Source organism: Ranitomeya imitator, chromosome 1 (assembly GCF_032444005.1).
Source record: "Ranitomeya imitator isolate aRanImi1 chromosome 1, aRanImi1.pri, whole genome shotgun sequence".
NCBI lineage: Eukaryota > Metazoa > Chordata > Amphibia > Anura > Dendrobatidae > Ranitomeya > Ranitomeya imitator.
The window spans coordinates 131,009,446-131,035,708 of record NC_091282.1 but is presented as its reverse complement, the minus strand read 5'-3'; the positions used below and the strand labels follow the sequence as shown (position 1 = coordinate 131,035,708).

Below are 26,263 nucleotides of genomic sequence, written 5' to 3'. Positions count from 1 at the left end.
TTGTGCAGAATCACGGCGGTTCTGCACCCATAGGAATGCATTGATCCGCTTACTTCCCGCATGGGGCTGTGCCCACCATGCGGGAAGTAAGTGGATAATGTGCGGGTGGTACCCGGGGTGGAGGAGAGGAGACTCTCCTCCAGGCCCCGGGAAGCATATTTGTGTAAAAAAAAAAAAAAGAATTATAATAAAAAAATAATGCTATACTCACCTCCCAGCGCTGCACGCGGCCGTCCGGTCTCAGGTTTGCTATGCGAGCAGGGCCTGTGGTGACGTCGCAGTCACATGACCGTGACATCACGAAGGTCCTTCTCGCATAGCATCTCTGGAACCGAACCGCCGCCTGCAGCGCCGAGGAGATCGGGACGTCAGAGGGTGAGTATATCATTATATTTATTATTTTTAACATTACTATTGATGCTGCATATGCAGCATCAACAGTAAAACCAGTGCAGGAGTAACCCGCAGCGGAACCCGCAACACAAACTGCGATAAATCTGCAGGGATAACCGAAGCGGATTTGCCCTGCAGATTTATCAAATCCGCTGCGGGAAAACCCGCGGGAGAACCCGCAGCCCCCTTCCCACGTGTGAACATAGCCTTAGTGTCCTCCTAGTGGCAGCAGCATACACCAATGGTTCTGTGTCCCCCAATGAGGCGTAGGAGAAATCAGCTGCAGATACTCAATGTGTGCACATAGTCTAGTGATCAGGCCTGTTTTTATTTTGCAGCTGATGGAACTATGAGGCCTTTCTTTTGTAGGATGAAATAACCTTAATATTGGTATTGTTCTGGGGTACATATGGCCTTATGATCATTTTTTATTCTATTCTTTGAAAGAGGAGATGAAAAAAAAAATACAATTCGGTTGGTGTTTAAGTTAATAGAAATTTTAAAAACAAACAATAAAATTAAAATACAGGTGATTTTTTTCTGGGAATACATTTTTTTAAAGTGACTGTCACAATACAGCTCCCGTCTGATTCTGCATATTACAGAGACAGGATGGCATTCTCCTGCTAGAATAGTCAAGGATCATCATGGCTCCATCACAAAGGACACGTGTCTATCATTCTACAGGGCACAACCTAGGGGTTTTTGACCCCGGTTGGAAGGATACAGATCTGCTCCATTGACCATCGCTGAACCATGGATACGTTTGGAGAAAGCCAGGATTGGGACCCGCCGGTCACCTGGCTCCATGGAGAGGTTAGAAGACAGGTTATGACCCTCGGGTCAACTGCCCTTGTACCTGAATGGACAGTCATCTTCCTACGCTTGTCTTTACCCCCTCTCTGTGTGTGTGCCACAGGTGGGGTAGTCAACCCTGAAGTATCAGCTGCCGTTATCCCGACGAATCAGCGAAAGGGTGAGACTCTAATGTGCACCATCTTGGGCTACTTTGCTGGGACTGTAGTACGTGTTATCTGCCTGTTTTGTGGTTCAATAAAGCATTGCCACAATGGTTTACCTTCACCCTGTGTTGTCTGAGTCGCGTTAGGCCCATGTTAAAAAGAGAGCAGGCGTTCGGCGGGACGATACCTGGTCCATGTGGTTTTGGCTAGCGGACCTGGGCGCCCACCGACCCTATATCTCCACACCTGATAAAAAAAAACAGATGTTCTTTCCTATCAAGTATGGCAGCGCCATCGTCAGACTCATTTTTTGTACTGGTCTATATATTCATGTGTGAAATACGCATTTGTTATTATAGTATATAAATGATATTCCTAGTGTGATATTCTATTTTCTACATGCATGTTACTGAATGAATATGTTTTGTAATCACGACTGTCATTTTTTATTGGGGAATCTTGATTAACACACTTCCGTCGGTACGGGCCCATCGCAATGCGTCGGGCTGACATACCGGCAGACGTTGTGAAATAACTGCAAGATGTGGGCAGCAGGTGAAGTTTTTCAACGCATCTGCTGCCCATTCTGCAGTCCGGGGAGGAGGGGTGGAGTTTCGGCTGCGCATGCGCGGTCGAAAATGGCGGATACGTCGCACAAAAAGTTACATTGAACTTTTTTTGTGCGTCGCGTCCGCCAAAACACGACGGATCCGTCGCACGACGGATGCGACGTGTGCCCATCCGTCGCTAATACAAGTGTATGGGCAAAAAAACGCATCCTGCGAGCACATTTGCAGGATCCGTTTTTTTCCCCATGACGACGGATTGCGACGGAGGACAAAAGACGGAAGTGTGAAAGTAGCTTTACTCTGCACTGATGTCTTAGAACGTCGGTGTAAAATGTGGACTGCCCAGACATTTGTAGCATATGGGTGGTCCAGAGGTCGGAAATCCCCACAATATTACCAGGCAATGCATAATAAAAGGTTTTGTAGGTAACAAAAAAAACTCAAACTCATCATTCCCTTACCCCGGGAACAGGAGACTTTACTTCTTCACTTTTGCTTTCTGTCTTCAATAACTCAACGTCAGCAGAAGGGGTTACGCTCTCCGGCACGCTTATGCCAGGACTATCGCTGCTCTGCTTTCCAGAAAAACTGGAAAATTCTCGTAACCTGTGCAGCGTGAGGCTGGAGATGATGGATTTACCACAGATTATTTGCTCTGAAATGAAATTGACACAAAATCTAATGTAATTGGTGTCCGAAAACATAACGGAGCTCAGAAAGTGGAAATGTGAAGTGGAGTATCTACTCTACAACTGCCCCCAAATTGTGTGGAGTTGGGGGGGGGTCATTCAAAAGGTATTAGAAATTCTAAAACGGGAGCTTACCTTTCTTTTCTAAAGCCAAGCCAGCACTCCCCTCACCTTCCTGGTGGCTTCTCCTCCTTTTTGCGGTGGGTTCATCATCTTGGGATGTGCAGGAATTCGCCACCTGGGGACGATAATCGCATATTGTTGGTAGTACGACACCACATAAAGACATAATAGAGCGGGCCTGTCAGCTCCCCGCCGGTGCCGGACTGTCGTGTATATACGTACAATGTCACCCGTCCCTGACGGGCGAGAACACCTTCCTCATGAATACACCAGACCGATAAGTGGCAGAATTTAACCCCTTCCCGACTGGGCCAAATTTCTATATTTTTACTCCCCTTCTTCCAAGAGCCGTAACTTATTTTTTTCTTTTCATTTGCAGATTGGCATGAAAAAACATCATTTACTTTATTTTTTTCCATTTGTTCATGGTAGTTAATTGTGTGTTGAAAATGACCCGGTAATATTTTTTTTTTATACTTCTGTGCTTAAATGTCTGAATTAAGTTGAACTTTGTCGCTGCTTTTTCTGAGACTTTTCTCTCTGCTGAAGGAGCCGGATGAGAAGGTTCTTGTCTGGTGCGCTGTCATTTATTACTTGGAACCATTTTGGAGCAAATCCAATGTTTTTATTGCACTTATGGGAGTGAAAAAAAATATATATTCTGGCATATTGAATTTTTATTTACAGTGTTGTGGAGTTTAAGCCATGTTTGGCCTGGTTTCATCAGTTTTTTTTTCCCAGATGAGGAAAAAATAAAAAGTTTCACCACCTTTCTGGCAATTTATGAAAAACACACAGATGGCATCTGAGAATTGTCAGATTTTTTTCACACACCCAAATATGATTTGGCACTCGGATCAATACTGGTTATGCCTCCATGATACTGCGCAGACTATGCAATCAACAAAAAAGGGGACAAAACGGACGTGTGAGCAGCTCCATACTGAAAAACACAAATACAACCTGTATGTGAAAAACCGACGTCTGAATGAGCCCTCGGGCAGCGGTCAGACCTCATCTGCTATCTGCTCCCCCCGCTCTTGACTGTTGGCGCTTTTGACTGACGACCAACAAAATCGATTATGGTAATGACGCGCCAATCAAACGCTGATCCGACAGTAAGCTCGGGGTGATCGGACGCCCTCGGACGAGAGAACAGTAGCCCAAGTAAGAAGATGGAGCAGAAAACGTCTCCATTGTGTGAGTCCACGGACTTCAGACTGCACTCAGATGACATCAGAGTGCAGGCTGATATCCATAGACTTGAATGGGAGGGTCTCATCCGATTTCAGCCCCAGTGATGAATATTGGTCTGAATGCGGCCTGATAATCAGATCGCACACATCCACTGTACACGCTCGTGTGAGCCAACCCTAAAACTGATGCTCTGTCCTATGGTGGGGCACAGGACAGAGTACGGAGGAGAAGCAGGGGCTTTGGGAGGCGTTCTGGTTGTTATTTCTTACACCACCCAATAAAGGGGCATTCCGGTAAGTGGAAGTTATGGGTGACTTCAGGAACTCTAATGCCTCGCTGTGGCCAGGCGGTGACTTCTACCTGCCAGAGACCCCCTTATCTTACTGCATGTGGCCAGGCGGTGACTTCTACCTGCCAGAGACCCCCTTATCTTACTGCATGTGGCCAGGCGGTGACTTCTACCTGCCGGAGACCCCCTTATCTTACTGCATGTGGCCAGGCGGTGACGTCTACCTGCCAGAGACCCCCTTATCTTACTGCATGTGGCCAGGTGGTGACGTCTACCTGCCAGAGACCCCCTTATCTTACTGCATGTGGCCAGGCGGTGACTTCTACCTGCCAGAGACCCCCTTATCTTACTGCATGTGGCCAGGTGGTGACGTCTACCTGCCAGAGACCCCCTTATCTTACTGCATGTGGCCAGGCGGTGACGTCTACCTGCCAGAGACCCCCTTATCTTACTGCATGTGGCCAGGCGGTGACTTCTACCTGCCAGAGACCCCCTTATCTTACTGCATGTGGCCAGGCGGTGACTTCTACCTGCCAGAGACCCCCTTATCTTACTGCATGTGGCCAGGTGGTGACGTCTACCTGCCAGAGACCCCCTTATCTTACTGCATGTGGCCAGGCGGTGACTTCTACCTGCCAGAGACCCCCTTATCTTACTGCATGTGGCCAGGTGGTGAGGTCTACCTGCCGGAGACCCCCTTATCTTACTGCATGTGGCCAGGCGGTGACTTCTACCTGCCGGAGACCCCCTTATCTTACTGCATGAGGCCAGGCGGTGACTTCTACCTGCCGGAGACCCCCTTATCTTACTGCATGTGGCCAGGTGGTGACTTCTACCTGCCGGAGACCCCCTTATCTTACTGCATGTGGCCAGGTGGTGACTTCTACCTGCCGGAGACCCCCTTATCTTACTGCATGTGGCCAGGTGGTGACTTCTACCTGCCGGAGACCCCCTTATCTTACTGCATGTGGCCAGGTGGTGACTTCTACCTGCCGGAGACCCCCTTATCTTACTGCATGTGGCCAGGTGGTGACTTCTACCTGCCGGAGACCCCCTTATCTTACTGCATGTGGCCAGGTGGTGACTTCTACCTGCCGGAGACCCCCTTATCTTACTGCATGTGGCCAGGTGGTGACTTCTACCTGCCGGAGACCCCCTTATCTTACTGCATGTGATTGTTGGGGTGACATCTAGGACCCAAATAGTGTCTGTCCCCAATATACATAGGAAACCAGTGACAGTGCAGGGACGGACCCCCAGGTGCAGCAGCCGTGCACAGGCGGGCACTGAGCCCACACACCACAGCGCCCTGACCTGAGCACACCCGGCTGTCAGTGACCGATCACCGCCCCGAGGTCTGAAGAAGTGGCTGATGACCGGCTGCGCTAGGCCCGAGCCCCGGGAGCCGCCTGACTTCTGCCGCCGCATGTTACAGCTTCCAAGTCCTGGATGACAGCAGCTGCACTGGAGGGACCAGACCACGCCCACTGCCCCGGTGATGAGCGCTGATTGGCTGGTGGAGACAGGGGGCGGCATTGTAAGGGGCTACTGTGCGTATTGAAAGTTCATTGGGCGGGGCCTAGTAACAGCGCGAAAAGTAAACCCTGCTGTGTGGTGTTATTGCTTCCTGGGACTTGTAGTTCCGTCCGCACAAGCTCCTCCTACCGGTAGCTCCTGACACACGCGCACTGCTGGACATTCAATTCATCAGTGACGGCCCCGGGATGAGGAATCTGCTGCTGAACTCCGTCGTGGCCGTGTGTCCTCCGGGTCAGGGCATCGGGAAGGCGGGAACGTTACCGTGGCCTCTCCTGAGGTACGTGGAGTGTGTACCGTGCAGCATTGTCACGCGTGGCCCCCATCACCCCACACATTGCACCGAGTGTGCAGGCTTCTGCAGCCGTCACATTGTCTCCTGTCACACCCGGCCTGGGGCAGAATTACCCATGTCGCTACCTGCGGCCCCCCGCGGTCCCCCCCCCCGCAGTCTGTGTCCCCCCCCGCAGTCTGTGTCCCTCCCCCCCCCCCCCCCCCCCCCCGCAGTCTGTGTCCCCCCCGCAGTCTGTGCCCGGCCTCTGGAGCCGAGCCAGGTGTGCAAGGTGTACGGAGCGCAGCCGCGTGTGTAGGTGTAACTGTGTGGCCATTATACAGTATGGAGCATCATGTGCGGCCATTATTATACAGTATGGAGCATCATGTGCGGCCATTATACAGTATGGAGCATCATGTGTGGCCATTATACAGTATGGAGCATCATGTGTGGCCATTATACAGTATGGAGCATCATGTGCGGCCATTATATAGTGTGGAGCATCATGTGTGGCCATTATACAGTGTGGAGCATCATGTGCGGCCATTATACAGTATGGAGCATCATGTGCGGCCATTATACAGTATGGAGCATCATGTGTGGCCATTATACTGTATGGAGCATCATGTGCGGCCATTATACAGTATGGAGCATCATGTGCGGCCATTATACAGTATGGAGCATCATGTGCGGCCATTATACAGTATGGAGCATCATGTGTGGCCATTATACAGTATGGAGCATCATGTGTGGCCATTATACTGTATGGAGCATCATGTGCGGCCATTATACAGTATGGAGCATCATGTGTGGCCATTATACAGTATGGAGCATCATGTGTGGCCATTATACAGTATGGAGCATCATGTGTGGCCATTATACAGTATGGAGCATCATGTGTGGCCATTATACAGTATGGAGCATCATGTGCGGCCATTATACAGTATGGAGCATCATGTGTGGCCATTATACAGTATGGAGCATCATGTGCGGCCATTATATAGTGTGGAGCATCATGTGTGGCCATTATACAGTGTGGAGCATCATGTGCGGCCATTATACAGTATGGAGCATCATGTGCGGCCATTATACAGTATGGAGCATCATGTGTGGCCATTATACAGTATGGAGCATCATGTGTGGCCATTATACTGTATGGAGCATCATGTGCGGCCATTATACAGTATGGAGCATCATGTGCGGCCATTATACTGTATGGAGCATCATGTGCGGCCATTATACTGTATGGAGCATCATGTGCGGCCATTATACAGTATGGAGCATCATGTGTGGCCATTATACTGTATGGAGCATCATGTGCGGTCATTATACAGTATGGAGCATCATGTGCGGCCATTATACAGTATGGAGCATCATGTGTGGCCATTATACAGTATGGAGCATCATGTGTGGCCATTATACAGTATGGAGCATCATGTGTGGCCATTATACTGTATGGAGCATCATGTGTGGCCATTATACTGTATGGAGCATCATGTGTGGCCATTATACTGTATGGAGCATCATGTGTGGCCATTATACTTTATGGAGCATCATGTTTGGCCATTATACAGTATGGAGCATCATGTGTGGCCATTATACAGTATGGAGCAATATATGGGGCTCATTATTCTGTATGGAGCACTGTGGTGCCCAGAATACTGTATAGAGGACTATACTGTCTGATTTATGACCTATTGTAGAATGTACAATAGTTATCACTCATGTAATGTATGGGGGGGACTGTATATGAGATGGGAGCCCTATGGGGGGGTTGTACTCCATATGTGTTGGGGGGGGGGCGCTGTTTTGAAGTTGGCCTCAGGCAGCAGTGTGGCTAGGTTCACCCCTGCACAGCAGCATTATGTTACACTATAAGCAGCACTGGGCAGCTCTTCTCATTGCTTTCACACATTATACTGGTTGTCCTGGCTTTATAATGATGGCACTGGCTATGAGAACTGTATTTCATACTGGAGTCTTTTTAACGTTGTTTTCCTTTTTGTTTTCAGGAATGAATTTAAGCATTTCCAGAGGCTGACTATGACCCCTACAGCTGAAGGTAACTTGTCCCTGCACATCGAGATCCAGCGCATGTCAGCACTTTTCAAAGACAAGAATCCCTTTTATTACTGTATTTTGACCCTGTGATCATTACCTATTATGTAACTTTACTAACTAGTTATTACTGGGAGGGAGATAATCTTACTTTCTGATTTATGCAATGTGTGGCAGCTTCATCTGCAGCTACAATGCCCCCATGTAGATAAAAATACTAGCTTATACAAAAAATAAATGAAGCAATATCCATTCCGGATATCCTGCTTTAGCTTCTTCCTATGGGCAGTCTAGGAATGCCAGTGTGAAAGATGTGGTGTATCTCACAGATTGCATTTCTACACCCCTCTACCAATTTTTTTTTTTCCCTCATTGTCATATAACTTTTGCAAATCATTTGGTCATCTCCAGATTATTCTAGAGATGCTTGAGCGTGCCTTCTAAAGCAAGACTAGTAGTCTTCTCAACACCCAGATGTCCATGGCTGTCATTCAGTGATTTCATAACCCCCTTTCAGAATCGAGTGGGAAGCGCCAGTTGTCTACGAACTTCCCAGTTTTGACGCTTAACCTCTCGGTACATCAAACCAACTCATCACACCCTGGTGTCCATCTTTCTCTGAAGGATTCATTCGCTTTGAAGTAGGCCTTGGTTGCGGGCTTCTTAGCGCAAGTTGTCCCTCGTGAAGGTGGATACCCTTGGATTAGAGCAGTTGAAAGCTTGGCTATCTTAGAATCCTGTGGCACGAAAATTCTGTAGTACCCACAGAACCCTAGAAAAGATCTGAGCTCCCCCAATTTGGTGGGTTTGGGCCATTCCACCCCATCTTCTCCTTTTGAAGGGTCTGTAGAGATACCTTCTCGGCTGACAATGTTTCCCACATACTTTACGGCCTTTTGGCAGAAACTGCACTTGTCCAGTGACAGTTTTAGTCCAGTTTCTTCTAGTCAACCCAACACTTTGAATAACCTCTTGTTGTGCTCTTCCGAGGTGTAGTCCAGAACTTCACGAAAGTTCATATCCCCCATCACTTTATCCATGCCCCTCTGGAAGGTTGCTCGGGCACCAGTCACTCCCTGAAGCACCCTCTGGAATTGATAGAACCTGATAGAACAAATAAAAGCAGTCTTCTCTTGATCCTCCTTAGTCCTGAGTATCTGGTAGTGTCCACTCCAGAGATCTAACACGGAGAACCACTGGCTGCAGTGCAGCCAATCTAAAGGTACCTTCACACTAAACGATATCGCTAGCGATCCGTGACGTTGCAGCGTCCTGGCTAGCGATATCGTTCAGTTTGACACAGCAGCGATCAGAATCCTGCTGTGATGTCGTTGGTCGGGGCTAGAGGGCCAGCACTTTATTTGGTCGCTGGCTCTCCCGCTGACATCGCTGAATCGGCGTGTGTGACACCGATTCAGCGATGTCTTCGCTGGTAACCAGGGTAAACATCGGGTTACTAAGCGCAGGGCCGTGCTTAGTAACCCGATGTTTACCCTGGTTACCATCCTAAAAGTAAAAAAAACAAACACTTCATACTTACCTTCCGCTGTCTGTCCCCCGGCGCTGTGCTTTCCTGCACTACTGTGAGCACAGCGGCCGGAAAGCAGAGCGGTGACGTCACCGCTCTGCTTTCCGGCCGCTGTGCTCACAGGCAGTACAGAGAAGCAGAGCGCTGGGGACAGACAGCGGAAGGTAAGTATGAAGCGTTTGTTTTTTTTACTTTTAGGATGGTAACCAGGGTAAACATCGGGTTACTAAGCGCTGCCCTGCGCTTAGTAACCCGATGTTTACCCTGGTTACCGGCATCGCTGGAGAGCTGTCTGTGTGACAGCTCTCCAGCGACCAAACAGCGACGCTGCAGCGATCCGGATCGTTGTCTGGATCGCTGCAGAGTAGTTTAGTGTGAAGGTACCTTAAGGTTTTGTCAATCTCAGGCACAGTGTACTGGTTGGGTACTGTGTGCTTTTGAGAGTGCAATAATCCATACACATCCTGATAGCCCCAGTTTTCTTCCGAGCAACCACAATAGGAGATGCGTGCGAGCTATTGGACTCAACGATGACTACATTGTCCAGTAAGCACCATATGTGCTGTCTGACGTCCTCAAGATCTGTTGGAGCCAACCTTCGGGATCTCTTTCTAAACCACTTTTCATCATTCAGCCGAATATGGTGCTCCACTTCTTTCTCAAGACCCATTTCTTATTCACCCAATGAGAAGGCCCTGTCATGCTTCATCATTTCGCTTCTCACGGATCGCTTTTCTTCTTCCTTCTAGTCATTACCTTCAAAACGAGTTGAAATGTTTTGGACGTAGCTACCTCTTTTCCTCTTCATCTTGTCATACGCAGCCAGACATACTGGGTGAACTGCGAAAGTCTGCTGATATCTATCACCTTCAGTTTCTCGACACGACTGAGCCAGAGTATGGAAGATGTTTGTGTTCACCCCCACTATAACAGGTACTGTTCCCCGGCCTTTGTCCGCTTCTGGACAGAATAAGGCTATGATGGGCAACTCTCTACCCTAGCGATCGTCTCTGGAAACCGTAGCGTGACAGATGTATATCTTTTGTGGTTGCAGGGGCACATCTGATAAGTACCATATTTGTTATACCATCTCTCAAAAAATGATGGATTCTTGAGATCCACTATCCAGCAACACAGTGCAAGGCTGGACATTGATACAAGCTGATACATGTGGTGCTGGTCCCATGAGACCTTTAGGATGTAGTTCTGACTGAGAAATGTTGGAGGGAGGGGTAGAATACACCTCTGAAATTGCTGGGGGGCCCGTATGGGACTCTACTGGCCCTCATCCCAGTTTCCTCTTGCTTTCTCTCGGGACGGGGGTGTTTCGGAGATTCCTTAGAGCTCCACCTCTTTGGACACTGGCGAGCCATATGACTGGCACTTCCACAGACAGAACACTCCTCTGATCTGATATCTTCCATCTGACTTTGGTCATCAATTTCACAGGTTGTTGCTGGTTCTTGGCAGCTGACTCCACAATCTTTTTTAGATGCACTACTTCCACAGCTTAGGCACTTAAAAGCTGGGCAATTTTTTCACCTCGCTTGTCAATGACCTTCAGAATTACTCCTGTCTCATTTCATTAACCCCTTAACGACCGCCGATATGCCTTTTTAATGGCGCCAGTTAAGGGTACTTATTCCTCAGCGCTGCTTTTTTGTAGCCAAGACCCCGGAGAACATGATTCGTGTCGGCCTTTACCATCCCCAGTCTCATCACCGTTATTCACAGAATAATGGCAATCCCCAAAAAAGTCTGGTTTTCCCATTCATTTCTCTCTTCACTGATATGATCTAGCATAACGGAGGAGAGAGAAATGGGGTCCCCTGAGCCCCCAACCCCCCCTCCCCCTTTCCTCGGTGTCTCTGGACCCTCCAGCTCTGTTCCCTGGCCCTCGAAGAAATGGCAGGTGAAGTGCCCCTGCCGAGATCTGCTAGCCGGCAACAATAGATTTTTCTTATTGATTCATTTTAATCACTGATGGACCCTGTCAGTGATCACAATAAAAATAAAATTTAAAAAAAAGTAACTCAAGACCTCTTTATCACCCCCTTAGTTAGATAACTAAAGTATTTGTTTCCATTTTTCTGTTAGGGTTTGGTGGGGGTTACGGTTGGCGGGTTGGAGTTACAATTGGGGGTGTTCCACTGTTTACGTACATCAGGGGGTCTCCAAACGTGACATGGTGTCCGCCATTGATTGCAGCCAATTTTGGGTTCAAAAGTCAAACTGTGCTCCCTCCCTTCTGAGCCCTGCCAAGCGCCTAAACAGTGGCTTTCCCCCACAGATGGGGGAATGTTTGAAAGAAAAAAAAAAAATAAACATTTAACTTTTTTTCACACAAAATTTATTTCAGATGCAAAATTTATTTCAGTTCCAATTTGTATTATTTTACCAAGTAGTAACAGGAGAAATTGGACCCCAAAAGTTGTTGTACTATTTGCCCTGAGTTACGCTGATACCCTATATACGTATGTAGGTAAACTGTTTGGGGGCACGGCAGAGCTCTGAAGGGAAGGAGCACCGTTTGACTTTTCAAGGCAAAATTGGTAGGAATCGAGATCAGATGCCATGTCACGTTTGGAGAGCCACTGATGTGCCTAAACAGTGGAAACCCCCCAGTTCTAACTCCAACCATAACCCTAACCACAAACCTAACTCTAACACACCCCTAATCCCAATCGTAACCCTAACTTTAGCCCCAAAATAAATACATCCTTTTTATTTTATTTTTCCCTAACTAAGGAGGTGATAAAGAGGAATTTGATTTACTATTTATAGCGGGTTTTTATGTTTGGCAGCTGTCACGCACTAAAAGACGCTTTTTCTTGCAAAAAAAAAATGTTTTTGCATCACCACATTTTGAGAGCTATAATTTGGGCCAAAATATGGAAAGTCATGTGAGGTCTTGTTTGTGAGTACAGTTGATGTTTTTATTGATACCATTTTAATAATAATCTTTATTTTTATATAGCGCTAACATATTCATCAATCAGCGCTTTACACACATTATCATCGCTTTCCCAGTTGGGGCTCACAATCTAAATTCCCTATCAGTATGTATTTGGAATGTGGGAGGAAACCAGAGAACCCAGAGGAAACCCATGCAAACACGTGGAGAACATACAAACTCTTTGCAGGTGTTGTCCTGAGTGGGATTAGAACCCAGGACTCCAGCGCTGCAAGGCTGCTGTGCTATCCACTGGGCCACCGTGCTGCCCCTATTTCGGGCACATGACATTTTTGATCGCTTTTTATTCTGATTTTTGGGAGGCAGAATGTACAAAAACCAGCTATTCATGAATTTCTTTTGGGGGGGGCATTTACACTGTTCCGCGTGTGGTAAAATTGATAAAACAATTTTATTCTTCGGGTCAGTACGATTAGTGATGCCTCATTTATATAACTTTTTTATGTTTTGGTGCTGTTATACAATAAAAACTCTTCTATAAAAAAATGTTTGCATCCCTTTATTCTAAGAGCTATAACTTTTTTATTTTTTATTTTTCCGGTGATGGAGCTATATGGCAGCTTGTTTTTTGCGGGACAAGATGACGTTTTCAGCATTACCATGTTTATTTATATCCACCTCTTTCATTGCCCGTTATTCCACTTTTTGTTTGGCGTTATGATAAAGAATTTGTTTTTTTGGCTTGTTTTTTTTTTTTGTTTGTTTTTAGTGTTTAACTAGTGGGACATTATTATAGGGCGGGTCTTTACGGATGCGGCGATACTAAATGTGTACTTTTGTTGTTTAGATTTTTTTTTTTTATTCAAATATTTATTGATGGAATAAATATTGTTTTGTTTTTTTTAAATATTTGTACAATTATTTAAACATTTTTTTATTTCATTCTAACTTTTACACTTTGTCCCACTTTGGGACAATCATTTTGTGCAGGCTGATCGCTTCTATAGCATGCAGATCTTTTGCAGAGGAGCTGTCAGCCCCTGTGCCGGCTCCGGAATGCTGCGATCATGTTTGATCGCATGGTTCTGGGGGTTAAAGTGTCGGGAGCGGTCTGTGACCGCTCCTGGCACTTAGTGCCGGGTATCACTTTTGGGTATTTTCTGTTATATTGACCCTCTCAGGCCGGCGTCACACTAGCGAGTTTTACGGACATAAGAGCGCATAAAATACGTCCGTAAAACTCGCCTAACAAACGTCCCAATTATTCTCTATGCCCCTGCTCCTATCTGCTGTATTTTACTGATCAGTATTATACGGCTTTCTACGGCCGTAGAAAATCGCAGCATGCTGCGTTTGTCACCGTATTGCGCAAAAAAAACGCCAATGAAAGTCTATGGAAGCCCCAAAAATACGGATTACACACGTACCAGCAGTGTGACTTGCGAGAAATACGCAGCGGTGTTAGAGAGAACAGCCGGCAATTCAGTGCGGTGTAAGTAAAATCACACTGACAGGTTACATTAGAATGGGTAGAATAAATGTGTGTGTGTGTGTGTGTGTGTATGTATGTATGTGTGTGTGTGTGTGTATATATATATATATATATATATATATATATATATATATATATATATATATATATATATATATATATATATATATAATGTGTGTCAGTGAGACACATATATGTATATATATTATTACTTAGTCCAGCGCTAGACAGCTTTAAAGCCGGTAATTCAATTGCCGGCTCTTGCTATCTCCTTCCTAAACCCGACATGATATGAGACCTGGTTTACATGCAGTAAACCATCTCATATCCCCCTTTTTTTTTTTGCATATTCCACACTACTAGCTATTAAATTAAAGGGTTAAATGGTGGAAAAAATTGGCGTGGGCTCCCGCGCAATTTTCTCCGCCAGAGTAGTAAAGCCAGTGACCGAGGGCAGATATTAATAGCCTGGAGAGGCTAACATTAGTAGTGTGGAATATGCAAAAAAAATGGGGATATGAGATGGTTTACTGCATGTAAACCAGGTCTCATATCATGTCGGGTTTAGGAAGGAGAAAGCAAAAGCCGGTAATTGAATTACCGGCTTTAAAGTTATCTAGCGCTGTATGAAGTAAATATATATATATATATATATATATATATATATATATATATATATATATATATATATATATATATATATATATATATATATATATATATATATGTTTTTTGTTTTTTTTTTACACATGGATCCCTTGTATAGCGGTATGTCGGTTTTGCAAGCCTGCGAGAAAAACACGCAGTACGGATTACATACGGAGGACGCCATGCGCAAAAAACGCATAATGTAGTCTTTAGAAGTAATTTCTATCTGGCTTCTCCAAGCAGCCTGCACCACTTCCATAGAGGGACCTCTTAGACTTTCCACAACTTTCTGTTTCTATGCAGCATCAGTGCATTGCCACTCCGTTAGGTACTGCAGAGCGACATCCCTCCATGTATCATACCCCTCTTCACCAGCTGGGGTTGGAGTGACACCACCTGAAAAGGTTATAAGAAGCTGTGGATTTTTCAGCCACAATCCTGCATGGGAAAAAATAACTGTTGAACATAAACTAATTCTTCAGTGTTTGTAGACTAGGGTCACACAACAGTGTATAAAACAAAACAAAAAAACAGTCCGATCTTCATCAAGAAAAATAACTTTTTTTTTTTTTTCCCTCCATGTAGTTTTCTCCCTCCCATAACATCACCACGGAGAGAGGGGATTCGCCCTTCAGGGACAGGAAACCTACAGACTTTTTTATTGAGAGTATGAGTTGGTGACTCTCTAGGTTCAACACCTGTTCACACTTAGTCTGTTTGGATGTTGCCGTCAGTTTTTTGAAGTTTGTATTCATTAGCCTTCTGACTGAGCACTCTGCCTTTTAGCCACAGGTGTTTTTAATCCCAGCAGGACCACTACCCCTCCACAGAGATATAGATATTAGTCTAACAGAGGATTTATGTTCCCGTACAGATGAAGACTTTATTCTAAGTGAGGAAAGGCACTGGCTAAACTTTCTCAAATTTTCATATTTCATTTTTCTTTTTTTTTATATTCACATTTTTCATATTTTCATATTTCTAATGCAGTAATGCAATTCAATTTTCATTTCATATTTGCATCCTATGGCGCTACAGTGTGCTACCTTTTTTCTTCAGAGTGCTTTTGCGTCCATTAGTAAGGATGGAAAAAATAAAGAAAAAAGAAACTACAGTATACTCCCAGTCTGACCCCTCTGCTTCAGGAGTTTCTGACTCTGACCAGATTTCTCCTCATCTTCCTCGGACGAAGAAACGGGGTCGCCTCTGCTTTCCCTTAGATGAAGTAGATGCCCTAGTGAAAGCTGTGATGGGTACTATGGGAGTAACAGACCCTCGTCCTGATAGAACTCAGGATATAATGTTCAGGGGATTGGGACAGAAAAAACTGAGAGCATTTCCCTTAAACCCGGACGTCCAAACCCTAATTAAAAAGGAATGGGACAAATCAGACAGGAAAAACTCCTCTGTACCCTCAAAAGGAAATATCCTTTCGAAGAGGAAGCATCTACATTCTGGGATACAGCCCCTAAGCTTGATGTTGCTGTGGCCAAACCATCAAAAAAGTTTGCCGACCCCTTTGAGGACATGGGTACACTTAAAAATCCCTTAGATAAAAAAGCTGACACCTTTCTTAAAGGGGCATGGGAATCAGCAGGAGGGAACCTGAGACAGGCTATAGCAGCCACATGTACCTCCAGATCCATAATGGCATGGGTGGATCAGCTGAAAAACGGCTGGAACAAAATCTTGGAATCCATTCCTTTGCTGAGATGTGCAGCGGCTTTCCTAGTAGACTCATCGGCGGATTGTGTCCACCTGACATCTAAAACCGCAGCCCTCTTAAATGCGGCCAGGAGAACCCTATAGCTTAAAAGCGGATTTACAAACAAAGCTTGAACTATGGTCAATTCCCTGTGAGGGGAAATTCTTGATCGGAGTTACTCTGGATTATATATTACAAAAAGATAAGAAGGTATGCCCGAACTTGGGACTGATGCCATTTAAACGGGTCCTTTAGGAGCAGAAAATATTTCTGCAGAAACCCCCCCCCCCCCCCCCCCCCCCCCCCCCCCCCCAAGTGACGGTCTCCCCAAAGTGGGGGGGGGGGGGGAATAGAGAATGACCGAACCTTCAATTAATAGCATGGAATTTGAGGGGGCGCTGCTGAGGGAAAGAGGGTTTTCAGAGAACCTGGTTTCTATGTTACTAAAAAAAGCAGGAAACCAGTCACTACTAAAGCGTATGGTAAAACTTGGAAAAGGTTCTTGTCCGTCTCCAAAGTAAAAGTCCAGAATGGGGCCTCCCTCAATTACTGAAATACTCGAGTTTCTACAAAAAGAACGCCTGGCTGTCAGTACTTTAAAAGTACAGTTGGCAGCTTTAGGTGCACTCTATAATCAGGACATTGCAGGCAACCCATATGTAGCACGGTTCATTAAAGCCGCAACAAGATCTAGACCCCTAGTTAGTCAAAAGCTACCATCGTGGGATCTGAATCTAGTCCTAGCCTCTCTAACAGGTCCCCCATTTGAGCCTATAGAGACAGCCCCCCTCAAGATCTCATCCTTAAAGACTATTCTCCTGGTGGCTCTAACATCTGCCCGCAGAATAAGCGACATTCAAGCCTTATCTACGAGCCCCCCCTTTCACAAAAATATCCTAAATCTTGACCCGGCCCATCTACCCAAAGCAGTTTCTTGATTCCATAGATCTCAAGAAGTGGTCCTTCCCTCCTTTTTCCCAGATCCCAGAAATAGGAAAGAGCAGAAATTCAACAACCTAGACGTCAAAAGATGTCTGGTTCAGTACCTAGAATCCACCCAGAGGTGTAGGAAGGGAGGATCTCTGTGTTTCCAGGGATCTAGGAAGGGACTCAAAGCGTCCAAGAGTACCCTGGCAAGATGCATAAGGCCCCTAATCCATCTTAAATCTGGCTTTTTTTTTTTTTTTTTCTTTTGAAAAAACGGATCCAGCGAAAGCTGTCACCAGATCCGATTTTTTTTCTTATAGACTTGTATTAGTGCTGGATGGCCTCACGTTTTGTCCGTCTTTCGCCAGATCCTGCGAAAAGGAGTTTTCTGGCGTCTGGAAAACACGTCCAAAGTTGCGTTTTGTCTAGCCGTTTTTTTGCTAGAATGGAAGCCTATGGGCGCCGGATCCGTCAAATGCCGGATTCCAGTGCTGATTCCGTTTTTTCTAACTGCGCATGCTCAGATTTTTTTTAGGATCCAATTAGCTGGAACAGCTAGTCGGATCCGTCCCATCAGTTTTTCACAATCTGCGACGGATCCGTTTTTTTCAACATTCGCCAGGTTTTCGCCATCAGGCTGAATCCGATGTATGAAACAGGCCTAAGAGATGTGATAGCCTTGGCCTATTCATTTACGGGGAATACCATTCCAGATGGCTTAACCCCTTCCCGCTGCGGTTCTTTTTCGTTTGTGTTGTCATTTTCGGCTCCCCTCCTTCCCAGAGCCATAACTTTTTTTTTTTTTTTCCATCAATATGGCCATGTGAGGGCTTATTTTTTGCGGGACGAGTTGTACTTTTGACCGACACCATTGGTTTTACCATGTCTTGTACTAGAAAACGGGGAAAAAATTCCAACTGCGGTGAAATTGCAAAAACAAAAAAGTGCAATCCCACACTTGTTTTTTGACTGGCATTTTTGCTAGCTTCACTAATTGCTAAAACTGACTTGCCATTATGATTCTCCAGGTCATTATGAGTTCATAGACACCAAACATGTCTAGGTTATTTTTTATCTAAGTGGTGAAAAAAATTCAAAACTTTGCTAAAAAAAAAAACAAAAAACGCCACTTTCTGATACCCTTAGAGACTCCATTTTTCGTGATCTGGGGTCGGGTGAGGGCTTATTTTTTTTGTGTGCCAAGCTGACTTTTTTAATGATGCCACTTTTGTGCAGATGCCTCTATGGTTACCATCCTGATGCATCGCCGACCCCCGATCATGTGACAGGGGTCGGCTATGCGCTCATTTCCGTCTGGAAGCGCCGGTTAAATGCCGCTGTCGGTGTTTGACAGCGGCATTTAACAAGTTAATAGCGGCGGGTGAATCGCTATTTCAGCTGACATGTTGCGACTTTGATGTGGGCTCAGCGCCGGAGCCCATATCAAAGCAGGGGACGCAACATGCACAGTACTAGTATTGCGCATGTCGGGAAGGGGTTAAAAGCTCATTTCACAAGGGCCATAGCGACCTCATGGGCAGAGAGGTCTGAGGTATCGATAGAACAAATCTGTAAGGCAGCCACCTGGTCATCACCTTAAACCTTTTTTAAACACTATTGATTAGATCTAGCCTCTGTGTCTGACTTGACCTTCGGAAGAAGGGTCCTTCAGGCGGTGGTCCCTCCCTAAGCTTCCTATCTCTGTAATTCTCTCCGTGGTGCATAGTTACTCACCGATAACAATGTTTCTCATAGCCCCTGTCACGTGTGTGGTGAGCACCTTTATATATTGAGTTATGTGCTTCTGTATAGACACAGTGTATACTCTGATAAGCAAGAATATAATGTACATACAATATTTTGTTGTCACTAACCTGGAGGTCCTCCGATGCTCTGTAAACCAACTGATACAAGGGAGAGGTGCCGTCCTTCTATCTGCAGATTTCCTGTCCTTGAAGGGCGGATCCCCTCTCTCCGTGGTGCCATCATGGACTCTAACAAAGTTATCTGTGAGTAACTATGCTTTTCGCACTGCTGAGTTTAGCTTCTAGTTACCGAGAAGACACTCATCCAAAGAACTGAGTGTGAATAAGACCTCAACATGAGTGTGCGACTAATTGCTTAATATCAAACACTCCTAAACTTCTGTTTCGGCTGGTGGTGCAGTCATGGATACTGTAGCATGTTACCTTTTTTCCTAGATATTTTCGTATAATAAATGATATTGTGTAATGGTGTGTGGTGTTATACTAAACCTCCACAAGATGCCAGTGTCGTAGAACATTTCTACAGAAATCTTAGTATTTTCAGTTGAGCACAAAATGATTAAGTGCCTTGTTCTTCTCCCACAGGAAAGCAAAATGTAGTTATTATGGGCAGGAAAACCTGGTTCTCTATTCCAGAGAAGAATCGGCCATTGAAGGAACGAATAAACATAGTCTTAAGCAAAGAGCTCACGTAAGTCGAGTTTTTTAGTATTTTGGCACAATGTACAGACTGACATTTATTTATCTGAGATGTTTGTCATTATTTGCAAAAGCTGCGACCTAAGTTTTGACAATTACTAAAGTAGGATGAAGAATAAGAACAGATGTGTCTGACTGCTAAGCCATGATGGTTTTACCAGACATGTATAAAATCCATCATTGAATTGTGAAATTTTACCCAAAAGATTACTCACCGATATTACAGTAGCAACAAAGTACAATATTAGAAAATCTACAATGTAAAGTGACCTGAGGTGCAGGATTTAATCTTGGTGACCAAGCTAGTTTTGACCACAACCCCTTCATGACCTAGCCTATTTGGACCTTAATGACCTGGCCATTTTTTGCAATTCTGACCAGTGTCCCTTTGAGGTTATAACTCTGGAACGCTTCAACGGATCCTAGCGATTCTGAGATTTTTTTTTTTATGACCTATTGGGCTTCATGTTGGTGGTAAATTTAGGTCGTTACTTTTTGTGAGAAAAAAAATTTCACAATTTTCAAATTTTGAATTTTTATTCTGTTAAACCAGAGAGTTACGTGACACAAAATGGTTAATAAATAACATTTCCCACATGTCTACTTAACATCTGAATCCTTTTTGAAACGTGTATTTTTTTTTTTTTTTTGCTAGGAAGTCATAAGGGTTGATCAGCAATTTCTCATTTTTCCAACAAAATTTACAAAACCATTTTTTTAGGGATCACCTCACATTTGAAGTGACCTTCAGGGACCTATATGACAGAAAATACCCAGAAGTTACACGATTCTAGAAATTGCACATTCAAGATGTTTATTAACCCTTCCGGTGCTTCATGGGCACTAAAGTAATGTGGAGGGGGAAAAAACAAAGTAAAATTTGTGAGGAAAAAAAAAAAAAAAGTTAAATTATCTCCAAATTTATTTTAACAAAGGTAACAGAAGAAAATGGACCCTGAAACTTGTTGTTCAATTTCTCCTGAATGTGCCAATACACCATATGTGGGGGAATACTATTTGGGCGCACGGCAGATCTCGGAAGGGAAGTGGCACAGTTTGACTTTTTGAACACATTGCTGGGATTGAGAGCGAACGCTATTTTGAATTTGGAGAGCCCTTGATATGCCTAAACCCCCCACAAGTGACCCCATTTTGCAAAATTTGACCCCTCAAGGAATGTATCTAGATGTGCTCAGGTGCTTTCACAGAAGTTTATAATGTTAAGCTGTGAAAATACAAAATCACATTTTACCCACAAAAATTTACTTTTAGCCTCAAATTTTTTTTTGTTTTCACAAGGGTAACAGGAGAAATTACACAAGTTTTATGGTCCATTTTCATCTGAGTTTTCGGATACCCCATGACGTCAGGGTACCGTGAATAACCATTTGGACCCGTGATTTTCATTGCGAGGGTCCGATGGTTAAGGAGTTCCCGTGCCCCCCCCCCCCTTTTGCAACAACTTAAATGACTCCTTCGCAATTGACTGTGGTATTTAGGGGGGGGGGGGGAGGGGTGATCAGGCCCCGATTGGTCGCAAAACCAGCAGTGATAATCGCAGCCACTGGGCAGCGCTATTTATTCTTCAGTGCCGTTTTAAAATGGCAGTGAGGGAATAAGGCCCCTTAAAGACCGCTTTTTTAATGCAGTAAATAGATTGATAATGCTGCAGATTCAGAAGTTGAAATTTGGCAGGTTTCTGAAAAAAATCCACAACTAGTGATGAGTGGATGTTCAGATGGAATTTTTAAATAGTCCGGTTTGGGAGCCGAACTTGACTCTGAACCCCATTTAAGTCAGTGGGTACCCAAACTTCAGTGCTCTAATATGGTCGGCGTGAGGGCTGCAAAAGGAAGCTAAATGAGGGTAAGTTAGAAGTATACTAGCCGCACCCAGCCACTGTTGGACTGCACCGCAGTTGTTCTATTTTTCCATTCACAATGTTATGGGGCCTACCTAAATTAAAATGATGTAAAAGAGGATGTTTTGCAGAGTACCCCCCACACAGACGCTTTTTTCCAGAGTACTCCCACAGAGATTTGTTCAGAGTGCAAACAGGTATTTTTGGTACAGTATTCCCGCAAACATGGTTGCAGAGTAGTAAAAATGTGTTTTTATATGCAGTGTTCACACAGACACTGGTGCAGAGTATTATTTTGTAGGCACACTACTCGTCAGAAATACAGCTACAGAATACACAGAGGCTTTTTGGCACAGTACTTCCAGAGGCAGGTTTGCAGAATATACACAACGGCTTAAATGCCATTTTTTGGGGGGGGTTTTAGGCACCGTCACAACTTATACAGTATAGTCAAATGTTTATTTTATTAGACACTCTACTCTCAAACACGGCTGCACAGTATACAATTTTGGTTAGAAATGCGATTTGTGTAGACACAGCAGTTAAGTAAAATTGTCTGGCCTACAAATGGCAACAAGATGGCTGATGCCAATTATTTGTTTGCGACACTACTAGTAAAACACACAGCAGCTTAAAAGAACAGTGCTCCCACAGGAGCGGAGTACACACAGTGGGTTAAAGGGAATCTGTGTCTCCCACCCCTCTTCCCGGGAGGTATATGACCTATTAATATGGGCAAATAGGTGATAGAAATGTTAAACTAGTCCCATCTTTATGCCTCATATTAATGGTCTTGTTGAGAAATGTTAAATTCTTTCTGTATGCTAATGATTTCTACACGATTTCGGGGCATGCGGTGCCTGTAAAGAAATCCCTGCTTCCTGTGTTCATTGTAATACTAGCCCCCCTTCCAATGCATGTCAGTTGTGGCCCTGGAATCCTGCACTCCCTCCCTCCAAAAAATCATACGTCTTCTTCCATTCTATGGGCACTGCACTTGGATCTTGTTCTGCCAACTCTGCTCCAGTGACCTCCAGTGTGCACGACGATAAGGGATCTCCCCACTTCCTCCCTGCATTGTAATCGCTATGTACACATGGTTCCTAGCAATGACTGCAGGGAGGAGAGCAAGCATCTTATTGTGGCACACACTGCAGGCCACAGTGACTCGCCTGCTCAGATCCTTAAATGCAGTGTCCATAGAAGGGAGGAAGAGGTATGGTTTTTTGAGGAAGTGCAGGGCGCGGGATTCTGGCAAACTGATGTGCATTGGAGGGGGGGTGGGGTAGTATTACAATGAAGACAGGAGTCAGGGATTTATTCCACACACCACATGCCCTGAACCCTAGAAGAAATCATTAGCATACAGAGAGAATATAACTTTTCTCAACAACAAGATTGTTAATATTAGGCATACAGTTAGGACTAGTTTAACATTTCTATTACCTGTATGCCCATATTGAGGTTGTGCACATGTCCGGAATTGCAGCGGAAATTACTGAACTCCCTGCCGCGGGGAAAAATGCATGCGGAATTGGCATGCATTTTCCCTCTAAACACGAGCGTTTTACAAGCGTAATTAGCTTGCAGACTGCTAGCCTTTTCCAAGCGATCTGTAGCATCGCTTGGAAAACTGACAGGTTGGTCCACTTGTCAAACATAGTGTTTCATAAGTGTGACCAACTTTTTACTTTTGGTGCTGCCTATGCAGCATCAATAGTAAAAAAATCTAACGTTAAAAATAATTTAAAAAAATCGTGATTCTCACCTTCCGGTGTCCCCGGCAGCCTTCCCGCTCCTCGGGATGCTCGCGTTCCCAGTAATGCCTAGCGGCAATGACCCCAGATGACGTACAGTCTCGCGAGCTGCATATTCATTACTGTAATGAGCAGTACCATGTGACCGCTCAGTATAGGAAGAAGCAGGGTGCCAGGGACCGCGCCAGGAGTAGGTGAGTATAATTAGACAGCCCCCGCTCCCCCTCCCCTGCCGACCCCTGGGTATGACTTGAGTATAAGCCAAGAGGGGGACTTTCGGCCCAAAAAAATGAAATGGGCTGAAAATCTCGGCTTATACTCGAGTATATATGGTAGCATATTACCCAGAGGAGCATTGCGGCTTTGTCTCCTCATCTCTGCATGCTTAGCATGTCGATCTCCGCAAGAAGAAACAATACTTCTTGGATACATGTACCCATAAAATACTTGACATTGTTGCATGTTCTACACTATTGTACTTCTCGTTATATTTTGTACTAATTTTTTTTTTTTTTTTTTAATGGCATAATTGACCGAGTCTTCTTGCTTATTAGTATTTAAACACGTAAAGTGACAAAATGGGTAAAAAGCCAAGGGGGTGAAAACTTTTGCAAGCCACTGCATGAAGTTGGTCGACAGAACAGAGCAAGGTTAGACAGTCTGTGTTCAGGATACATTATTACCAGCTACTATTAAAAGCCACGTGTGACCTTGACTGTGCTTCGTATACCAGCAGTAAAAATGATTACCCATATACTATCTCCATAGTAACGGTGAAGAAAATGTTCTATTGTACAATGGATAAAGTACTTATTTGGCGGTTTAGTAAAACTCTGGCATCACACTTCGTATCTATTAGCCTAAGTCACAACTTTCTCCTACTTTCAGTGGCTGTAGTGAGCTGAAATTGCCCCCTGCAAAACAATATGCAGGCGTATGTGCCAGCAAGATCAATGCTATAATGATGCAGATGCATTCAGTGTGCAGTCATGCCTCATTTTTGGCCACATACACCTGTTGGAGACTGACAGCAATTGTGAAGGTATTTAATTATACCTATACGTTCACTGATGCAAATTATTCCTTGATATATATCAATTATACCGCTTAACAGTTTGACACAAACAATCTTGCTGCAGCATTATCCTCGGCCTCTTTTTTTTTTTACCTTGATCACGACGTGCACTGCGACCTTACGATGCACAGTAATCTCGAAGTCCTGACCTATAGTGAAAGGTCAGAGATATGGTGCACAACTGGCAATAAATGGGGGATAAAAAAGGTACAAAACAGGAGGGCAGCAGGAGAGGTAAGCCATGAGGTGAAGACTGTTATTGTCTTCTCCCATCTTGCTTCCTACTCGTACTTACAAACTTAAGTCAGATGTTCATAAACGAGGAACTGCCTGTAATTTATTTTGCTTTGCACACTTAAACAGTGGATTTAGTCGTTCACAAAATGAACCTTCCGTGATCATGTCTGGAATTCTAGGATAAAATGATGCCTTTAAAACTCTCATTTCAAACACTTGCAGGGAACCTCCAAAAGGAGCTCACCATCTCGCCAAGAGTCTGGATGAGGCTTTGGAACTTTTAGATACTGCAGAATTAAAAGACCGAATTGATCTGATCTGGATCATTGGAGGCAGCTCTCTTTATAAAGTAAGTCATAATTACTAGTAAGCGTTCATAGCATTCTTGAGCCTGCCATACTGTTTCAATATGTAAGTACTGAATCCTCAGATTTCATCCAACTTACTTGGCCAAGATTTTAAGTTGGTGACATTTTATGTTTAACCAGCTTAGTTCCTCAATCGGAGAATTGTTAGTTAACCACTTCAGAACTGCTCAGAGACTTAAAACTTCCGCACAGTGCTCTTATTCCTGCACCAACGTTCTAAAATGTAAGTGCAGTCTAATCCGCATTCACAAGATCCTGAAGCTGTCACACACAGCCAGATTTTCTAGAGACGATAAGCATGTTTTAGTACCATGTTTTCCTTTTTGATCTCTGAACTCACGTTGTATATACACTGCTCAAAAAAACAAAGGGAACACTTAAACAGAATATAACTCCAAGTAAATCAAACTTCTGTGAAATCAAACTGTCCACTTGGGAAGCAACACTGATTGACAAGCAATTTCATGTGCTGTTGTGCTAATGGAATAGAGAACCGATGGAAATTATTGGCAATTATCAAGACACACTCAATAAAGGAGTGGTTCTGCAGGTGTGGACCACAGACCACATCTCGGTACTAATGCTTTCTGGCTGATGTTTTGATCACTTTTGAATGTTGGTTGTGCTTTCACACTCGTGGTAGCATGAGACGGACTCTACAACCCACACAAGTTGCTCAGGTAGTGCAGCTCATCCAGGATGGCACATCAATGCGAGCTGTGACAGGAAGGCATGCGGTCTGTCAGCATAGTGTCATGAGGCTGGAGGCACTACCAGGAGACAGGCCAGTACACCAGGAGATGTGGAGGGGGCCATAGGAGGGCAACAACCCAGTAGCAGGACCACTATCTCAGCCTTTGTGCAAGGAGATACAGGAGGAGCACTGCCAGAGCCCTGCAAAATGACCTCCAGCAGGCCACAAATCTGCACGTCTTCACAAACTGTTAGAAATCGACTCCATGAGGATGGTCGGGGTGCCCGACATCCACAGATGGGGGGTTGTGCTCACAGCCCAACACCGTGCTGGATGCTTGGCATTTGCCACAGAAAACCAGGATTGGCAAATTCGCCACTGGCACCCAGTACTCTTCACAGATGAAAGCAGGTTCACACTGAGCACATGTGACAGACGTGACACGGTCTAGAGATGCCATGGAGAGTGATATGCTGCCTGCAACATCCTTCAGCATGACCGG

General features: G+C 44.8%; 2 protein-coding genes across 4 annotated transcripts in view; one reads left to right on the top strand and one right to left on the bottom strand.

The window, feature by feature from the left end:
- The window catches only part of MSH3 (mutS homolog 3), a 289,806-nt gene extending 284,139 nt beyond the window's left edge, over nt 1-5,667 (bottom strand). For all 3 annotated transcript variants that reach the window (XM_069751007.1, XM_069751017.1, XM_069751025.1), the window contains exons 1-3: nt 5,537-5,667; nt 2,749-2,851; nt 2,386-2,579 (exon numbers count right to left, since the gene is read on the bottom strand). In XM_069751007.1, coding sequence (XP_069607108.1) covers nt 2,386-2,579; nt 2,749-2,851; nt 5,537-5,650 — 411 coding nt within the window. In that variant the 5' untranslated portion in view covers nt 5,651-5,667. The remainder of the gene's footprint in view (nt 1-2,385; nt 2,580-2,748; nt 2,852-5,536) is intronic.
- Nucleotides 5,668-5,786: 119 nt separating this feature from the next.
- The window catches only part of DHFR (dihydrofolate reductase), a 49,807-nt gene continuing 29,330 nt past the window's right edge, over nt 5,787-26,263 (top strand). Inside the window, exons 1-4 of the mRNA XM_069750995.1 lie at nt 5,787-6,038; nt 8,045-8,094; nt 19,656-19,761; nt 24,922-25,048. Coding sequence (XP_069607096.1) covers nt 5,947-6,038; nt 8,045-8,094; nt 19,656-19,761; nt 24,922-25,048 — 375 coding nt within the window. The 5' untranslated portion in view covers nt 5,787-5,946. The remainder of the gene's footprint in view (nt 6,039-8,044; nt 8,095-19,655; nt 19,762-24,921; nt 25,049-26,263) is intronic.